This window comes from Canis aureus, chromosome 15, assembly GCF_053574225.1.
Source record: "Canis aureus isolate CA01 chromosome 15, VMU_Caureus_v.1.0, whole genome shotgun sequence".
Classification (NCBI taxonomy): domain Eukaryota; kingdom Metazoa; phylum Chordata; class Mammalia; order Carnivora; family Canidae; genus Canis; species Canis aureus.
The window spans coordinates 8,588,728-8,607,815 of NC_135625.1; the positions used below are offsets into that span (position 1 = coordinate 8,588,728).

At 49.6% G+C, this 19,088-nt stretch overlaps 1 protein-coding gene across 2 annotated transcripts; it reads right to left on the bottom strand.

Annotated features, from left to right (window-relative positions):
• Window positions 1-9,378: 9,378 nt before the first annotated feature.
• Window positions 9,379-12,979, bottom strand: LOC144283926 (uncharacterized). 2 transcript variants are annotated; one of them, XM_077848399.1, is made up of 4 exons: window positions 12,803-12,979; window positions 11,813-12,006; window positions 10,091-10,182; window positions 9,379-9,851 (listed from the first exon to the last, which is right to left on the bottom strand). In XM_077848399.1, exons 1-4 carry the CDS (start codon window positions 12,938-12,940, stop codon window positions 9,841-9,843), a joined length of 435 nt encoding a protein of 144 aa, XP_077704525.1. In that variant the 5' UTR covers window positions 12,941-12,979; the 3' UTR covers window positions 9,379-9,840. The 2 variants fall into 2 exon arrangements, with proteins under 2 accessions (XP_077704525.1, XP_077704524.1); XM_077848398.1 differs by having other exon boundaries at window positions 9,379-10,182.
• Between the last annotated feature and the right edge of the window lie 6,109 nt (window positions 12,980-19,088).

The window sequence follows — 19,088 nt, forward strand, 5'->3', positions numbered from 1 at the left end:
CTTACTTTGAGCAGAAATCTAAGGCTGTGCAATTCCTTTCTGTTGGTCTGAGTCCTAACTGGGGTACGAACAGGTTCAGTGTTTCTTCAGCATGGTATTATCTCAAGTATTAGACAGCAATATGTGTTCTTTCTCCTCCTCAAAGCTGTATTTTCCAAGAACAAGTTCCCTTTGGGAGTGACTGCCAGTTCTTTGTATTATTTCTCCTGAGAACATCTGTCACCAAAAACTTTTTTCAATCATTTATCTCAAAATACCTTTACTCTCTTCAGCTTAATCTTTGTTCTGAAGAAAAACTCATTGTCCACATCACCCTGAATTCCAGAATTAAACCCATTATTCATTGATATTTCTTACAGAATGGATCAGCCTCAGGTTTCTTTTATCTTTGCACCTAAAATCTTGAAACTCCACAGCCACATGGCTGTGGTCTATCGTTGCATGTGGCCTATCGTTGACCTGCCTACAGTATAAACAGCACCATCTTTACCTTTTGTCATATATCTGAGACTATTAATTTGGAGACATGAAAACAATCACGCATTGGGAAGGAATGTTATTAAAATTAGAAAGTAGACTGCCTCCATCCCAGGAAGACATACTCTGCTTCTAGATATCCTAGAAATGACTATGGCAGAAGGAATTGAATACCCAGTAGGGACACTGTGTAAGTTGTGCAGGGAATCTGAGCTCCCATACAGCTGCTCACGTGACATGTGCTTTTTCTGATCACCAGGCGTGTACTCGGTGTCTGCAGGAGACTCGGTAATAGGGAATTGTGATTTTGGCCTGGGTGATGTTATGTTGCTTTCTGGTCACCAAGTACTGGATAACTGAGGCCTTGCTTTCTCCACACAGCCCATGGAGCTATACACAGAAGGATGCAGTGTCAGAGATGGATGGTCGCTGTGAGGTTGAGTGCCTTTCCTTTGAAGATAAGATTGGGGGCTGTAGAGCTGAACTGACGCCACTTTGCTGCAAAAAAAAAAGGAAGAATAATTAAAAGCCAAGCCGGAGCTACAGGAAGTGAGAAGCAAAGATCCTCTGGCTGTGAGCTCCATGCGGCAAACATCTCTGGATTTATTCTCTTGACCTCCAACATGGGCATTCTTTGAATGAAGCTGTCAATCCAGCTTCTGACACTGCAGAGAAATATGATCTGTAGGCCGTGAGGGGCCTGGGGGAAGGCACTGTGTTATGTTGACCTTCGGAATCCTCACTTGCTGGCAGAGGCCCCCTTAATTATTTTATGGATTGATAAAGTGAGTGAGCAGATTATCAGATTAAACAGGTAGAATGGAAAGGTGGGACCATGGTTGAAATGTTCTAAAACCCTGGCTTCAGACAGAGCTGTGACCCTGGGTCTTTGTCGTTCAGACTCTGGTCTCTGTAATATGAGACGACTCAACCACATAGTACATGCCCACGTGATGGACACAAATTGTGGCCACCTTAGCAGTCCTGCTGGCTCATGCTTCTCCGGCTCCTTCACAGATAGCTGTTAGCATGGCTTCCCCTCCCTGTTCAATCTGGAACATCAAGTGCCATAATGAAAAGGGCCTGTGTCAAAGTTTAAGCTGGCCAAAGATTGGGTAGCGTCTTCATGCTGGCCTCTTGTAGTGAGAATGTAGCAGTCATGGCCTCTTCAAGAGCAGGGTTCCTAGAGATAGTCTAATTCAACACCTTCATTACAGCGGAGGAGATAGAGACCCCAGAAGATGCCACTGTTGCCGGCTTAGTCACAGCAACACTTTGGCTTTTGGTCTTATGTTCTTAGCATGTCCACAAAATTGGGCCCTGGCTGAGAGCAGAAGCCTGAACAGGGATTATTTATAGCAGCTCCGGTGAGCAGCTGGGTGGAAGAAGAAGTGGAAACAGCTGCAGAAGAGTTGGACACTTTCCAAGATCCCTCCTGTGACCTTGTGATCCTTGCTTGTCTGGGCTGATGGTAACAGCACACAGGTTTGCTTTTGCCCTTATTTGCCAAAATTCAGACTCCCAGCTTTCAGGGCTAGCAATATATATGTCATAGGCCACTGTCATCCTAGACTGACAGCACACTGCTCCAGAACAGAAGAAAGACAGCCCCTTGGCTCAGTCTGGAGAATGTCCTTACCTCTTTGACTAAGCCTGCTTTCTGTAGAGATGTAAATAAAGGAGAGCAGAATAAAACACAACTTACTTCCAAGGATGAGCCAATTTATAAAGGCTGTAAAAAGAAATCAAAACATGTTTCTAAAAAATGTTCTGGTGCTGCTACATATCTTCATGGCTAATGGGCTGATGTTGTTATTCTGAAAACTATGCAAGAGACGAGTGGGTGGAAGAAGCTCTCTTTTTGCAAGTATCACAGGTCCTCAGGTCTTCCCAGAAGTTGTTTGCCCAGGCCTCAGATAAAACTAACTGCCTTTGAGAATCTAAATGTATTTAGGTCTCATCCCCTGTTCTTTCTGTTGTTTTTTTTTCCCCTCCTCTTTCCTTGCAAAATTAACAGTGGTGTGTATAGTGTCTTCCTCTGCTTCTTGACTTACAGAAACATCCTCTATCACCTTCATGCTGCTGGGATTTCTCTTAATGAGGAGACCATGAACTCTTAAACATGTGTTGGTCACCATGTTCTTTGTAAAGACTCCAGGGGCACCCTCGGCAATCTATGGTTGGTATTTCTTGTTTCCTCGATACTTCACAAGCATTTCATAATGTGGTCTGTCTCCTCCTTCATTCCTGTCTCCTCTGCCCTTGAAGATAGAAGTCTTCCAGCTACTTTCTTTCTCTTCTTCCCTTTTCTCCTATGTTCTCCCTTTCCTGCGATTGCACACACCCTGGTTTCATCCATCTTCATATTACACATGTCTCTAAGCAATTCCAGGAGCTCCCGTGGTTTCAGCCTCTCCTGTTGATGTGGCATTACCTCCTCACCAGCCTTTCCAGGCTCCAAGCCTCCGTTCTCTACTCCACTCCACGGCAGTGCATGGATGCCCTGCACACTGCATCTTCCAGACCTTGAGGCCAGTTGCTTCCCATTAGCCCCTTTAATGCAAGACATTGGCAGTAGGCAGGAAATTAAGATGAAGGGTGAAGACAGTCCCTTTCATTTCCAGCTCTGGCCAGCAGCACCCCAACAGCAACAGATGGTTGGCTCCAGGCTCCAACTCCTTTTGGCTTTCTCAGCAGCCTTGCAATAACCCTTGAAGGAACTAACAGCATCCAGCACCCATAAAGGCATGGCTGGGCCACAACCTGTTTTGCTGTGTACCCTGGTTCTCCATGGCCCCTGTTTGGCCGTATCTTCCCCTCAAAAGTCTGAACATTGGCTGCAGGATGTCTCCACCCCACTTGTCTGGGCCCCAGTCATGGAGCACTCCTTCCTAAAAGTCTTAAGCATCATTCATGTGCTGTTCCTGACTTAGAGGTCTGAGCACCAGCTGTGCTGTGTCCCATACTCACACATCCAGCCCCAGCTTTAGGTAGCTAACACCAGGATTTCCAACCCCTGCCCCTGATAGTGCCTTTCCCATTTGCTCCTCCGGGCCTGTACTTATTAATCTCTGTGGACTTTTGGCCATCTGCTACCTGTGTAAGCAATCCTTCGCATTAAATTTCGTGTTCTGAATACCCAGCATGATTTCTGTTGACCTAAATGAGCTTTGTCTGATAAAAATCCTACACTGTATTTCCGACTTCAACTTCATGCTAAAGTTTTACAGGGCATTGGTCTTCCCTAACTGGATCTCTGATGGGCACCCACAAATAACTAGTTTTTATTGCACTTTATCCCTTCCTTTCCAAAACTGATCTTCATTTACTGTTCTAGATCTTAGTAAATATTGTTACCACTTACTCAGGCACTCAAGTTAAAAATGACTTCCTCAGGCTTCTTGTCCCTTACAAATCACACAATTCCCTCACGGCATAAATGTACATAGATTATTCCCCAGTGTGTGCAAATTGTGCCATACCTTTTCCTCCCTTCTCTCTCATCACTAACATTGTTCTCATTTACCAAGAATTAGGGATTGGATATGGTTCTACATTTCATGCTACATATTATGCATATATGCACACACGCATACACACTCACAGACCGGGTTTCTTGTTCAATCATAAAAACTAAGGATAAGTGTCACACTCAGATTTACCAGAATTTTTAGAATATTAAAATGTTAGAGCTAGAAGTGGCCTTGGAGGTAATATAAATCAGTGTTTCCAGAGCCAAATTGATTCTAGTCACCTAGGGATGCTTGGGTGGCTCAATGGTTGAGCATCTGCCTTTGACTCAGATCATGATCCCGGGGTCCTGGGATCGAGTTCCACATAGGGTTCCCCAGAGGAAGCCTGCTTCCCCCTCTGCCTGTGTCTCTGCATCTCTCTCGGTGTCTATCATGAATAAATAAAAAAAATATTTTTTAGAAAGTTGATTCTAGTCACCTAGAATATTTTTGAAAACCAGAGGTCTGTTCCAGACTCTCACACTTTCATATTCGGAATTTTAAGTTAAGAATCTGAATTTTTAAAACCACATGTCCGATCAAATCTCCTGCATAGTGATGTTTGGCAACTATAGATCACCGACCAGAGGAGCATCTGAGATTTGAAAGTGCCCTGGTTCTGTGTCCCACACTTCCAGTTAGAAGCCAGAGTGGAGCTTCAGAACTCAAATCTAGAAGTTCTGTCTTTCAGCCCAGTGGTATTTCACTGTCCTGCACTTTTTGAAAAGGAGATATTGAGAGGAACATAACAAATGTCTCACCTCCTTGCTCGGGAAACAGAAGTTCAGACTTTATAGATAGATTTACTTATTTGTTTGTTTGTTTGTTTGTTTTTCAATTGAGAGAGAGCTGGTATACACAAGTGGGAAGGCAGGGGCAGAGGGAGAAGCAGACTCCCTGCTGAGCAAAGCGGGGCTGGATCCCAGACTCCAGGATCATGACCTGAGCCAAACGCAGATGCTTAACCGTTTGAGCCACCCAGGTGCCCTAGAACCTCAGACTTTCATTGGAAAATACATGTCCAGCAAAGTAACATAGAACATGGCAGTTTCCACAGCCTGATGGGAAGCCTGTGGGAGCTCAGAACAGAATGACTGAGTTTCACTTTAGTTAGCAGAGTCTGAAACAAGTTTTCAGACAAAATACCCTGTCCTCGTTCAAACCAACTTCTTGTCAATCTAGTCAAAATCACTTTAACTGACCTGAAAGATTGCTGTTCCATTTTATTGCCAAAGTGTCCGTAGCTTATGTTCCCATTTGACAATTACTTCCATTCAAAACTGCCCACTTCCATGAGCATCCAAAATAACAAGGACTCTCTGTCCTCCCTTGAAGGCCGTTCTGCTATCATAGGACACCCCTGTCCCCAGATACCTGTAGGGAGGTATTGAAATGTCCTCATGATGCAGGGACATTCTACTAGTCCTGGTGAGTGCGGACTGAAATGAAGTCATTTTCCACCTGTCTGTATGGACACCTTCACCCATGAGAACCATTACTATCTTCGTGCAAATCTATTCTTTTTTGAACCAAGTCTCCTCAGGTAACAAAACAAGTTTATAAAAGACTTATTCAGTTTGAGAAACTGAGCACTTGAGAGAATCCTACACATAGGCCAAAGACTCCACGACCTACACTACCTACATCCCGCTACGTCCTATGGGATAGTCAATGTTTGAGAGACCATAATTCCCTGGTACCTGAATGCTCCCTCCTGATTGTGTGCATCACATCCTAGGTCTGGTAAGATGGACTTGGATGAACTGCAGTCAGGGGCTTTCCAGGTGTTTAGAACCATCTGTACTTCATCAGTGAAACAGAACAGGAGATGGGTAACAGAAAATGGGGCATTTTCCTAACAGTGTTTTTTGTCTCCAAACCTCCTCTGCTTATATTCTCCAAGAGTTAGTGACTTTCAGACAATAGCATGACAGAGCCATGATACAGCTCAGGGGCCCAGGCAATGGGAAATGATAAGGATCTACTTATAGGAAAACTGAGTCTAAGAAAATTAGCTCCATACAACTGATCTTTGGGGCTTAAGTCATTTTTTATGGCTTTATTCCACCCTTGGCTCCCCCTGTTACCTTTCAACTCTGGTCTTCTCAAATGGATTCCTCCTGAGATTCCAGCTGACTCCCAAACCGAATGTGCCCTTCTACATTTAGGGTAGAAACAGGAACTAGAGGTCTTAACCATCCTGTCCAACCATGCCTTACCATAGCCTGCATCAGACTCCCTGCTTTTGACCAAGGAAAGAACTGGAAGTATAAAAGAGAACAGCCAGTATCTAAAAGTCCTGGCCAAGTATATTCAAGGAGGAATAGGCGATATTATTACACTTGAGGTAGGATATTTATTCATTTGTTTTGATGAACAGAAACCTAGGGTTTGCTGAAATGTATGAAGTAGACACAGAGGTGACAACAGTGCTTAATTACCAATGGTAGTAACTCAAAATGGGGGAAGAGTAATGATGACGGTGGTCCTGGAGTTTTTTATTAACACACATTGCAGACTTATGGACAAATGGGGCACACTCTCTAGTCTCAAGGAACCTACTAGATCTTCAATGAAACAATTATGTATACTTCACTTCTATATTTTCTCCATATATAATTTTACTAAGCAAAGTTATTTGCTTTTAAAGAACCAAGGCCAATTGTGAAAACTGCAGCAAAGTATTTTCATCAAATGAGACAATGAAGTATGTAAGAAACATAGAGAATCCATAAGGGTTTCTCCAGTGAGATACCACCATACGACTATTAAAATGACTCATTGTAGGTTTTAGGCCTCCAAACCTGTAAAAAAAGAAAAAAAAAGAAATATTTTCTGTTGTTTTTAGTTACTAAGTGTATGGTAATTCATTACAGTGACAATAGGAAAGTAGTGGAAAACTCAAGAGAACACTCTGGTGGGAATCCCAGGATGAGAGCCAAGAGACATCTCCATGCGACAGGGAGCAACATGCACAGCTGGCAACAATATTGGTTGTGACACCTCAGAAATCTCTGAGACAGAGTTCTACAAGATGATGAGATTGATGGACATACCTGATCAGACTGAACTTTTTAAGAGGGTCGAACAATAGGCAGAGAGCTTAGGATTGAAACACAGAAAAGGGGGAAACAAAATCAGATATATTAAAAAAGAGAAAAGAATGAGCCCTGGGGAGAATGTCACGTCGAGCAGGACAGGAACTCTGTAGCGCTCTCTAAACAGCACCACTTCCAAAGCAAGCACTGACCGCGGCTGTGCCTGAACACCCAGGGGATAAGGCTGGGGGCAGGGGTGAGGGGTGGGGAGATGTGCTTGTCTACTCTGACAGTTGGGGTTGGTGGTCCCTATTCATGGAGCTCAGGTTCCCTCCCCAAGTAGCTCTCCCTTCTCTTTTTATCTGCTCCATCTCTACTCCATCCTCATTTCAGGGAGTTAACTGGGCTATGCCTGGTTTTCCCTCTGAACGCCTCCTAGAAACCGTCTCCACATAGCAAGCTGCGGCCATTTCCGGGCATCCTTGGTCCACCAGAACCTCCACAAAGTTTTTAAAGAACACTTGGGGGCCCAGGGATCACTCGCCTCTGTGAAGATGATGGAGAAAGTTATCCTGAACTGAAGCATCCTCAGAATTATCTGCTTCAGCTCAGACCCTGAGAACCGATAGTGTCAAAACTTGAAATCCAACCAGGCTTCCCATGACCTAACTGAATCTCTAATAAAACTTTATGAGAGCTCCTGTAGGTCCAGATACCTCCTGTGATGAGCGGGAAGACATAGGGATTTTGTTCTTGGATGGCCAGAGTCGTCAAATGTTTTCGAGTCTACTTGGGAACCAAGGAGCAGCTCTTGTCTTCCTGGAGAGGTTTCAGCTGACACCTGCCCAAATATCCTTAGAATTTTGTACTTCAGCTCAGCGTCAGGGAACCACTATTGGGCAATCTCAGCCAGCCTGAGTCCCTGGAAATGTTTAAAGTCCTCTCCTTGTTCCAAAAAAGGGGAACTTGCCTTTTGAAGGCACCGGGTGGTGACTGCCCACCTACTCCAGCAACTTCAGCACTTCCTGGTTTCACCCAAAAGCAGTATGAAACTCCTATGCTGGCCTTTGTCACCCCTGCTGGTCTGGTTGACAGAGGCTCACACTCCAACAGCCCAGAGCCTCTATATGCAAATATGGTTACCTGGACATCCAGTGGTTGGATGGAAGAGGTGGAAGAAGGGCAATGGGATGCTAAGGCTAAGAAAATGCTGGGGTTTAGTGGGAGTCATAGCCTGGTTCATGCACCCTGGCTGTGAGTCTGGCTCCTGCCTTCTCTGCATGCACCCTGGGCTGGCCAAATACTTGAAATCTGATGGGTATCATGTGGCTGGTCAGACCCAGACAGCCCTCCTTCCATCTCCATTCTTTAAAGCTCCCCCACTGGGATGTGCACACAAGTTCCCAAGATCTCCCATTACCTGGACCTAGTTGGTTTGACTTTCTATGCCAGAGGCTGCCTGTTTTGGCCTTATGAAATAATTTTCTTGATCAGAACATGGGGCTCAGACCCTGAGATACCCCAGGAAGAAGGTCCTGATATCTTGTGATTTGACAAGGAATTTGAGAAATATGTACCGGAATCTCCCAACTTCTTAGGTTTGTTGTAGTAGACTTGGCAGTATTAATTGCTTTAATAGCGTTAAAGTCATTGTGATCGTCCTCCAATCATTACATTGCTCTTGATGATTACTTTTACTGTTATGTGTCTTATTATGGATTGTTCATGGGTGGTTGTTATAAAACACTGACTACATTTTCTATTCAAGAGGAGGGTCCGATATTTGGAGACCATTTCTGATTGTTCCCCAGAAGACTTTCACACAACGAGGCTACAGTTCTCCCACTCCACTGCTTGGTTTCCGTTCATGCGGAAACCCTTTCAGCATGTTCCACATTCCTCTCCTGAGGCATATACCCTCCATGAGGGCAGGGAAGCCAAGTGGATAATGTCCCCAGGTTGACAGATCCTAGAAAAATGTACACGTTCTGTCCAGAGATCAGCACCATTCCCTGTAGACCTGGGAGAGTCACACAACCCTCCTTGCCTCACTAGAACCCGCATAAAATTTCTAATGTCATTTGGGTGCCCTGGAACTGCTCTTGCAATCCAAAAATACTGGAAAACAAATTAGCAGGGGCCTGAGTACCCTCAAAATTTTGCCGCGGCCCGGCGGCAGGAGTGACCTGATGTCCTGTGTCCTCCCGTCCTCTGCCTTTCCCAGGGGAGCACCGGATCCTGGGCTGTGTCCCCCGGTGCCCTGGGCTCCGGGCCTGCCACACTGTGAAGGACCTAAAGTACAACAATGTAGCATTTAAAAGCATCAGAGTCAATTTTGTGTGAAGTTAACTTATCCTTTATTACAATAAAACTCATAAGCCATTATACAGGTTAAAGGTTAAAGAAAAATGGAAAATAAAGAAACAGTGAAATGCCAGGGGAGGGCAAGCCTCCGTTGGGCTGCAGCCACCATGAGCCCTGCTTTGGAAGCTGGGGTGAGCTCAGGGGTCGAAGCCAGTTGTTCCAGATGCAGGTGGCGGCTCTGGCACTCTGGGGACCCCGATTGCAGGTGCCGGGTTCTGCTCCTCCTCTGGGGTGGCCGCGGGTGCAGGGGGCTCTTCCAGGGCGGAGCAGTGAACTAGAGCAGTGACCACTATCTGCAGGGGCTTCGCCTCCCCAGCAGGCACTTCAGCGCGGGCCGAGCCCTCAGCTCCAGCAGCCAGGAAGGCCTGGATCCCCGCAGGCCCCGACGGGGCAGCAGTCCCCACGGTCAGAGCTGGGACGCGCTCCTGAGCTGCTTCAGGGTGTATTCTTTAGGACGAAGCTGTAGCTCCAAGAAGGCGAAGTATCCCCATCAGGACGGACTTTCTACGTCCCTCCCAAGTCAAGACAACTCTTCCCACTGCTCCACGTGTGTGAGGGCAAGAGCCCTGGGCGGTGTCCCCAGGCTGCAGCCCATGGGGTGAGGTGTGAGCCCACCCCCTGCTCCCAGCCCAGCTGCTTGGAGGCTGGATCCGTGGGGCCCAACCTGTCCCCAGCTCAGTCACCCCCAGGCCTCCTTACCCCCAGCCTCTGGCTCCACTGTATGGAGGAGTCTGAATTGCTGGAGGTTACGCCGGGCACGGAGTTCCACGTCTGAACTCGGCATGTGCTGTCTTAGGAATTAGAGAATTTTCATAAGGGAGGGAAATTCGGGGAGCTGACAAAAGTCGTCCCCATAATAATCCAGCCATATTTCCAGCATGCAGGAGATGGCCCTGGGGAGGGACAGGCGGGCACAGGCATCAGAAGACAGGGCTCTGTCACATGCAAGTGTCCCGGGGAAGACCTGCAGGACCCGGGGACCCAGCCTCCCGTGCGGGGTGTCAGAGGCAGTCCTGCTCCTTGTGCCCCTGCCACCTGGCGGACCTGCCTGCCACAGACCTGCTCCCTGAGGAGGGGCTGGCTCGCAGCCTCTGTTCCAGGGAGCCCAGGCCCAGCGGGGTGACCATGACCATCTCTCATGGGGAAGCGGGGCTCCCTCCTCAGCCTGGTCCCTGCCCACCTGCCCCTTGAGTCCGCCAGCAGGCATCGGGGACGGGGTCGTCTGGCCTGTTATTGCCCTCACTGCACACACTGTCGCTCTGAGAAGCTCCAAGGCAGGAGGGCTCCGGCTCTTTGCCCTGCCAGGCCTTGCCAAGAGCCGCCCGGGACGGCCACCTTCCCTCCTGTGGCTCTGGGCTGCCTCCCTCCTGAGGGGCCCCCGGGGGTGTCCTTCCACTGACTCTAATCTCCCTTCTCCCATGGGGCTGGGGCTGCCTGGTCCGGGAGCCCTCACCAGCTCTCCTGAGCACCTGCTATGCCCCCGGGTCCAGGTGCCACCAGATTGGAGAGTGCGATGCTCCCCACTCCCTCTGCTCTGGGTCCCAGGTGTGGGGCAGAGAGAGGGTTGGGGGGGGCATGGAGAAGGTCTCCTTAGGGGTCCCAGTGCCTCCCACCAAGCCCGCATCCCATCCTGGTTCTCCTGCCCTCATTCCAGAACGGCCCTTAGACCTTTTCCCTGTCACGGGAATTGCAGATGTGTGGGGTGAGGGTGCAGCCCCGCCCCCACCCCACAGCCCCCTCACTGCCCTCCTGGAGAGGGAAGGCCCTCCTGCAGGAGCCGGAGTCATTCACAGTTTCCAGCACTGCAGGACCACGTCATTGTTACCCCACGCATCTACGATGCACCCATACCTAGGGGAGGGCGGGGGCATCCCATGAATCGTCCTGTGGACGCGACCTCTCATCATGGGGGCTGTAACCCTCTGATCCTGACTAGGCCGGAGCCCCGGGGGCCGTCAGCTCTGTGCGTGGGGCCACGGGCAGCTCCCGGAGAAGCGCCCGCACCTCCTGGGGCCTCCTGAAGGCTTGAGCATGAAACGGCTCTGGCCAGGCCCATGGCCCATATCCGAGTGGGTCTGGGGGGTCCCGGGGTCCCCGGATCTGGCTGCCCCACAACACAGAACCTGATGGACTCTCAAACCTCCCTTTCAATGGGGAAACAGGCCACTCAGGACCCTGGTGACGGGGTGGAGGAGGCCCAGGCCTCATGATGGGGGAGGAGGACAGCTGCTGAGCACAGGCACAGGCCCTCTGGCTGACCCGCCACAGGCAGGCCCCAGGGCTGCCCTCCAGGACCCCCCTAGGCCCTGGGGGACCCTGCTCCAGGCGGGGGAGCAGCCCGAGGCCGGGAAGCTCACACCATCCCCAGCCTCCCCAGCAGCAGGTGGCCCAGCCTTGGGCTGCGGAGGGGCAGGTGCTCACTCGGTGAACAGCAGGTCCAGTACCTCGTCCGTGGTGGCGAATCCACGATAGTCGTCTAAGAAGCTGCAAATGGAGATGACGTCCCTGCGCTGCAAGGCGAGCAGCAGTTGTCGGACTTTGTGCTCCAGCAGCTCCGTCTGGCTGGACTTCATCAGGGCGATCCGATGCCCCTTCCCGGCCAAGGCCCCAGCACCCTGAGGTGGGACGGAGGGGACGAGCAGCCTGCAGGGAGCCGCCCGGAGGCCTGGGATCCCGCCCCGGCAGGCCCTGCGCTGGGGCCCCGTGGGCTTGAGGAGCTAGGGCTCCCTCTCCCGCTCAAGCTCCCTGCCTGTCTCTTACACAAACAGGACCAACTATGCAATAGAGAAACAATCTCAGAGGATAAATGTTCAAAATATTTGGATCAATACAAGGACCTCAAGAGACACAGAGAGAGAGACCGAGAGAGGCAGCCACACAGACAGAGGGATAAGCACCCGGCGCAGGGAGCCCAGGCGGAGCTCGATCCTGGGCCTCGGAGATCAGGCCTGGGGGAAGGCAGGCGCTAACCCCCGGGGGAACAGGCCTCCCCTGAGGGCTCTATTCTGATGTTCCCACACATCTGTGCGCAGGGACTCTGCATCTGGCCCAGGCAGGGGCAGGGCCATGGGGGCAGGTGTGGGGAGGGGGGGATCCAGACTCATGTGGGAGCACACAGCGCAGGCGGTACCCACCGCCCCCGGGGACAGCAAAGGGATGAGGCTGAAGGGTCTTGGGGTGACTCTGGGGCGGGTAGAGGACCTCAGGAACCCTGTTTCCCCCCTGTCCTCTATGACATCAGGATAACCCTGAAGGGATCCCCGGGGAACCTGCCACCCTGCAGTGTCCCCCAGCCTGGATGGGACCTGCCCACACATCCCTGGTTCCCTGAACCTGAAGAGGAGGGGATGGGGCTCCCAGGAAGGTGGCACAGGGGGCTGGCCTGCGCTGGCCTGGCCTGCGCTGTGTTACCTGACGGCGCCTCCTGATCACCGCCCTGACGCCTTGGTATCTATGCTGGAGCCAATGCCTAGAGCATTGGAACAAGCCGCACCCCTGGGGTTTCTGGGAACCAGAGCCCCCAGAGGTGGGCTGGCAGCAAGAGAACATCCTTCAGTAGCAGATGTCTCCAGCCAAGTGAGCCTGAGCTGGGGCTGCACTGGATGCATGTGCCTGGTTGGGGGGGTTCCAAGTTCTGTTGGGCTCTGTGACACGGAAGTGACCTCACTTCCTGGGACCCGCTCCCTAACCCACTCCTGGAGGAAGCTGCAGGGGCAGTGCTCGTGCTGCCGACGCCCCCACTCCCTGCAGGCAATGGTATGTGCACACAGGGACACAACACACCCCTGTCCACAGGCTCCAGGGAAGGACTGTGTGCACCCAGGGCCCTGGCCTGGACACACGCCTGGGTTCAGACACGACCGTCCAGTCTTCCCCGTTTTGACCCCGGAGTAGCCGTTGTGCCCATCGGGGATGATCGGCATCTTTCCTGTGGGACAGGGAGTGTCCTAGCGGGTGCTTCCCCCAGACGTCCCCAGGCCACTGTGGCCTCATATCTATGACCTTTGTGGCGGGTGTCACCTGCAGGACATACCTCCACCCACACGTTCTTCCTTGGTGTGTACATGCATCCAGGTCCACGAGCTCCTATGTGCACACATCTGGGCACTGGTACCCTCATTCTGGAGGCCCAGAAGATGACAGTCCCCTTGGGCAGGGATGGGCAACAGCTTCCCAGGATCCTAGGCTCCTGAATCCAAGGCAAACCCTGCAGAAGGTGTCGTCTGGACTCTTGTTGTGATTCTGAGTCTGGGGTTGTGGATTTGCTCCTGAATGGGACCCTCTATGCCCTGTGACCCTGGGTCAGGTGTTCAAAACTGCAGCTATTTCAGAAAACCGTTCTTTTCCTCACCCTTCGATTCATGAGTTACACATCCAAGAAGACTGACTCCACACACATTTTTCCAAATTAAATGATATCTATGTTGACACGCATGTTCACTATCTCATGTGCTATTTAGAAGACTCCAGAAGGGGGTGGTTGTCCTATGTCTTCTGGAATGCTTGCTTTCACAGAACTGAAGCTCCAGTGCAGCTCGTGTGTGCTGACTGTGTCACAGCGATGGGGAAGGCTATGGGCCATGGGGCAAGCGCTCAGGAGGACAAAGGATCAGGCTCTGGGCCAGGCCACGTGCAGACATGTTCATGACCAGGTTAATGGAGGACATTGTGGTGTTTGTCCAAATGGGGGCTCCTTTGTTTCCTTTTTCTTTTCTCTTGGACATGGAGCTATTCACCAGGAAGCAGCAGCCTTGCAGGCAGGACTTTCTAGGAGAGAGAGGAGTCAACATGCCAGTGCCAATGTCATTTTCAATGGATTTATTCACAGGCTAAGTCATTTGAAAACATGAGACAGTTACGTTTAAAAACTACCATGTACTGGGCCAAGACAGTCCTGCCTTAGTAGTTTCTGTGAAATCAGGTGCAGAGCGGCAGGAAAGTCATCTCATCTCCTATTATGTGAAAGTGAATATGTGCATTGTGAGGAATGAGAAATTTCTAGGTGTAGGATGGAGAGATGATGGAGGAGAGATGGATGACAGGGAGGCTCGTCAGCGATAGATGGACACACAGTCGATGGAGAAATAGATAGGGAGTAACATTGCTCTTGAGAGCTATTCCTCAGCCCTCCTTCCCTGCTTGGAAGGTCCTGGCCGGCGGTGAAGCAGGAGGACCCATTACTCGCAGGGCAATATTATCAGAAACTTCCTGGCACTTACAGGGTCACAACCTGATCTACTCTTTTCCAAACCAATATTGACCTCCCAGTAGGGCCTCCAGGCTTCCAATGAAAGCCATGGTTTCCCCAGGTGCAGGGGCTGCAAGGGGATGAGCAAGGACTGCGGAGCACTGGAACCACAGCACAGGAAGGATTTTTCACCTTTCCTCAGCAGGCAGTGTCCAGCTGTGGCAACACTAGAGTTGTAAGGTGGGAACCACGTCCCCAGACCTTCTGTCAATACTCATCGTGCCTCTGCAGCTCTAGCAAATGCACAGGCTGCAGCCTAAAGTGTGGAGCTGCACACCTGCCAGCCTGAGCAGCTGCACAAAGTGGGGTCCTCCTGGAAGCCTAGGAACAACTTGGGCTGGCCAGCGTCGCCCTCTGCTGGTCTGAGCTCACGGTGCAAGGCTCCTTCCTGTGACCTCCCCTATGCAATGGGAACAGGTGGGTGGACTTGCTCAGGTGTGGGTATCACAGGTGGGAGAAGGTCATGCAGGAGATGCTGGCCACAGCGTGCAGGGAGCTGAATGGATGATTCTGTGGGTGTTCATAGTGTGAGTGTGTGTGTGTGTGTGTGTGTGTGTGTGTGTGTCTGAATGCAGATGTTAATCCAGCAGAGGTTTGGATACCGAAATTTGTACAGATTGACTTGAGTATGTGGATTTTTCTGTGGCTTTTTCCTTCATCATTCATGTGTCCTGCCCTATTGCCATTTCACTTAAGATTCCTGTCAGTTCAGATCAAATCAACAATAAAAGACACTTCATTGGATGTAGTCATTCAAAATCTAACTCCACTTTGAGAATTTAAACCCTTTAATTCCAAAAATACCTGTCAGTCTTCATTCATCTAGAATTCCTGGATCCAGCGTTGTAGAGGATGTTTGGTTTTCCAAAGCAGCTCCAGTGATAATGACTGACACAGGATTTCAGGGCACAGAGGGAACTATTTAGGAGGAGATCCACAGCCCAGGCTCAGAGTCACAACTCGACTTAGACATGATTGTTGTCGGAGAGAGAAAATTTCAGGAAGAGTGACAGGTCACTCATCACTAGAATTTTCTGGGCAGTTGGGGCTTTGGAGGACAGGGGTGTGGGATGGGCAAGGTCTGCTCTTCCTCCAGGTAGACCCTCTTTCCTGAAACAAACCCCCAACACACGCAGATACTCAAAGAATACACACATCCATACATAAAGGAATGATTATAAATGCTGTCTTAGAAAGTCAAATGGTTTTCCACATGTATTCATACCTCATTAGACCTGGTTCCAATGTATTTTAACTTTTTGAAGCAAATGACACATATTTATTTTATGTTATAAAAGAGAAGAGGATACTTTCTCTACATGTGTGTGGATTCCTCAGGATAGGAAAACCACCAGCTATGCCTGAGCATCCTCTATTAAATAAGCAAAGGTAGAGTCATCAGATCCTGCTACATCAGTTAAACAACATTTGAGCAAGAAGCGTATTCTATATCCGATTTGAAAATTCCCAAATAGGACTCGGTGCATTTGACAGAAATTAGGAGGACAGTGGGCATTCCGGCTTCCCATAAATGCATCCGTATCTACTGTTGAATTTGAACTAAGGTATTGTCATCCTCTAACCCTTTCCTATGCACATCATAAACTCAAAATTGATTCATCACAACACTTGTATTTTCATAATAAATTACTGATTATATTAGGCATTGTGTATGTACCAACTCCCCGAGGAACCTGAGATAATTGATTATTGTTATCGCAAGAATAAATATATTTAAAAATTCAGTGAGGTCAACTGTGCAAAACACTGGCAAAATTACAATTGCAAAGAAATAAGATAGTGAAGGGGCAAGATTGTTGAAAATTGGAGACCTCCGCTCAGCTGGATCCTTGAAGGTAGGTAGATGCTATCCGATCGTTGTGAAAAGGTAGGAATCCCACCTGACGTTTAATAAAAGAATTGCTGGAACTCTTCACTGAAAAGCGACCACCCTCTACAAGGTGGGAGATGCGAGACGTGAATCCAAAGTGATATATCAGAAGGTGTATGGCAGGGCGGGCAGTTTACGCACCCCAGAATCGGGAAAGGGAAGGGCCACAGAGCCCACATTGCAATCTGCCTTAGCAATCTGATCCGGGGAGACACAACCTTGCCTGAAATGAGCTCAGGTGGTGAAATGGGCAGACACTAATCTGGACACAGTGTCTCAGAATTCTGAGAGTCCCAGAAAGAATGGGGGTGCCCATGGGGGTGGAGTTCCCAAGCCTTGGGGTGTGGACACTGGTCATGGCCAACAAGAGTGCGAGGGGCCTCTCAGCTCAGTTGGCCCTAAAACTGGAACCACTTTGCCTAATCGGCTGACCACTCTCCACATGGTAATCCTGCAAAGGACAGGGAAGTGGGGACCCTGCCCCTTCCCCTGGGAGAGGCAGAGAGTGTAGGTGCACCCCCGGGGGACAGGTCTCAGTGCAGAGACCCTGGAAGGAACAGTAACAGGACAACCCTCTCTCTTCTCCTGGCAGACTTGTCTGGGCGCCCACCAAAGGCATCTGCAGCGTCTGGCAGACCCCAGTAACTCCTGCTTGGCCCTGAGTGCTTACTGAAGAGTGGGACCTTGATCTTTCTGCTCTGAGGCTGGAGATCAGATTCCAGCCATTTCATGTTGATCTCCTAAAGAGGCACAGGGGGCTTTCAGGGAACAAATCCACACAGGAAAACCAGAAAGAGCTCACAGTGAGCCCAGCCTCGAGGCAAGGGGACGTGTAAGGCGGACCAGGAACAGACCCTGAGCATCAGTGCAGCAGGCCCCTCCCCCGGGAGATCAGCTCCCAAGATGCCATGAACACCATGTGTATGGACATCAAAGGGCTGCGTATTCCAGGTGTGGGACAACACAGTATAGAGAATTTGACTGTTCATCTAATGATTCCTATATCTGCAGTTTAAAATTCCATGATGTTGTCTTTTTCCCCTTTTCCACTGGTTTCGTGTTTTCTCAACTCTTTGATTTTAAGACATTTGATAACTTCGATTTTTTACACTCATATTTTATAGATACATTATGTTTGGCTTCTTGTCACTGGAATGAATTTTATTGTTCTCCATATATAAGTTTTGCTTCTTGACAATTTGAGATTTAGTGTCTCAGGCTCATGGTATATCCATAACCTATGCCAGCTTGTCCAGATAACTCTGTCTTCCTCCATATCTGGATGAGAGTGGATTTTCCATTGGGAAGATAGATTTGGTCTGCTTTGCTTTGGTTTGGTGTTTTGATGGCAGGGAAGCAAAAGACACGTGAAGTGACTAGAGGGGAGAGCACAGGCCTGCTCAGACCTTCTTCCGCTAGCCTTTCTCCCTGGTCTCCTTGGGCACATGGACTAAATCCCCTCCAAGGACATGAAGTGCCAGTTCTGCTGGAGAGCCCAGCCTGAAGGCCCTTTGCTCAAGCCTGCCTGCCTCCTCACCCCTGTGCCCTATATACCTGCAGGACCAAGAATCCTTAGGCTACTTCACTAGCTCCACTCCTGATATCACCTGTGAGGATAGGCCTTCCTACCCTTGGACCTCTGGGATCCTCATATTTCTGTTGTGGCATGCATCCCTTGAGTGCCCAGGAAGCTGCATTTTCCTCAGAAGCCATGAGGTAGCAATAGGGCAGCTTTCATGGAATGAGACAGGGGCCTGAGGCTCCACGGATCAGACTCTGACCCGGGTCACATAATGATTGCATGAATGGGAGTTACTTAGGGCTTGAGGGTGGGAGAAGGATCCCACACCGTGGCTTCTCTACTGCCCTCTGACTTTTAAGAGCCTAGTGTGCACATCGAGGAGCTCCTCTACCCTCCATATGCACAGAGAGAGGGAACACCCTTGAACAGGAGCTCTGGAGTGAGGAAAGAGCAGTCAGTTGTTTTTCCTAAAAAAGAAATCCTCAAGACACAACTATGGATGTGCTTTGGTTTGGTTTCATTTGGGTTGGTTTGGTTTGGTTTTGCTGAGTTTCATTTGGTTTGGTATCACATGGTGTTGTATTGTTTTGTTTCCATTGGCGCACTTCAGAGATATGCCTGAGAACGAGGGACAGAGAGAGAAAGACAGACAGTCAGAGGGAAGTACCCAGTCCTGGGTCCTGTGCTATTTGGACCTTTACATGCCCACTAGTCAAACTTTGCCTTCTTAGGAAATCATCTGGAAGGAGATAAATCTCCATGGTCAGGCCTCTGAAAGGAGGCATCATGATCCAACATTGAAGTGGGTTTCAGGATATATAAAGAATGAAACTGTCAACTCATCCCATTACAGACCATGTGCGACCGCAGCCCCATGTGGAGCACTTGGCACCCACACTGGATGCTCAGGGATCCACGTTGCCCGGGTAGTACTTCACGCAGAACACTGGGTGTGCAGGAGACCCTCAATGTCTACGTATCCCCTGAACCTATCAAGCTGCTGTCTCCTCTCAAGTAATTATGGCTGGAGGAATTA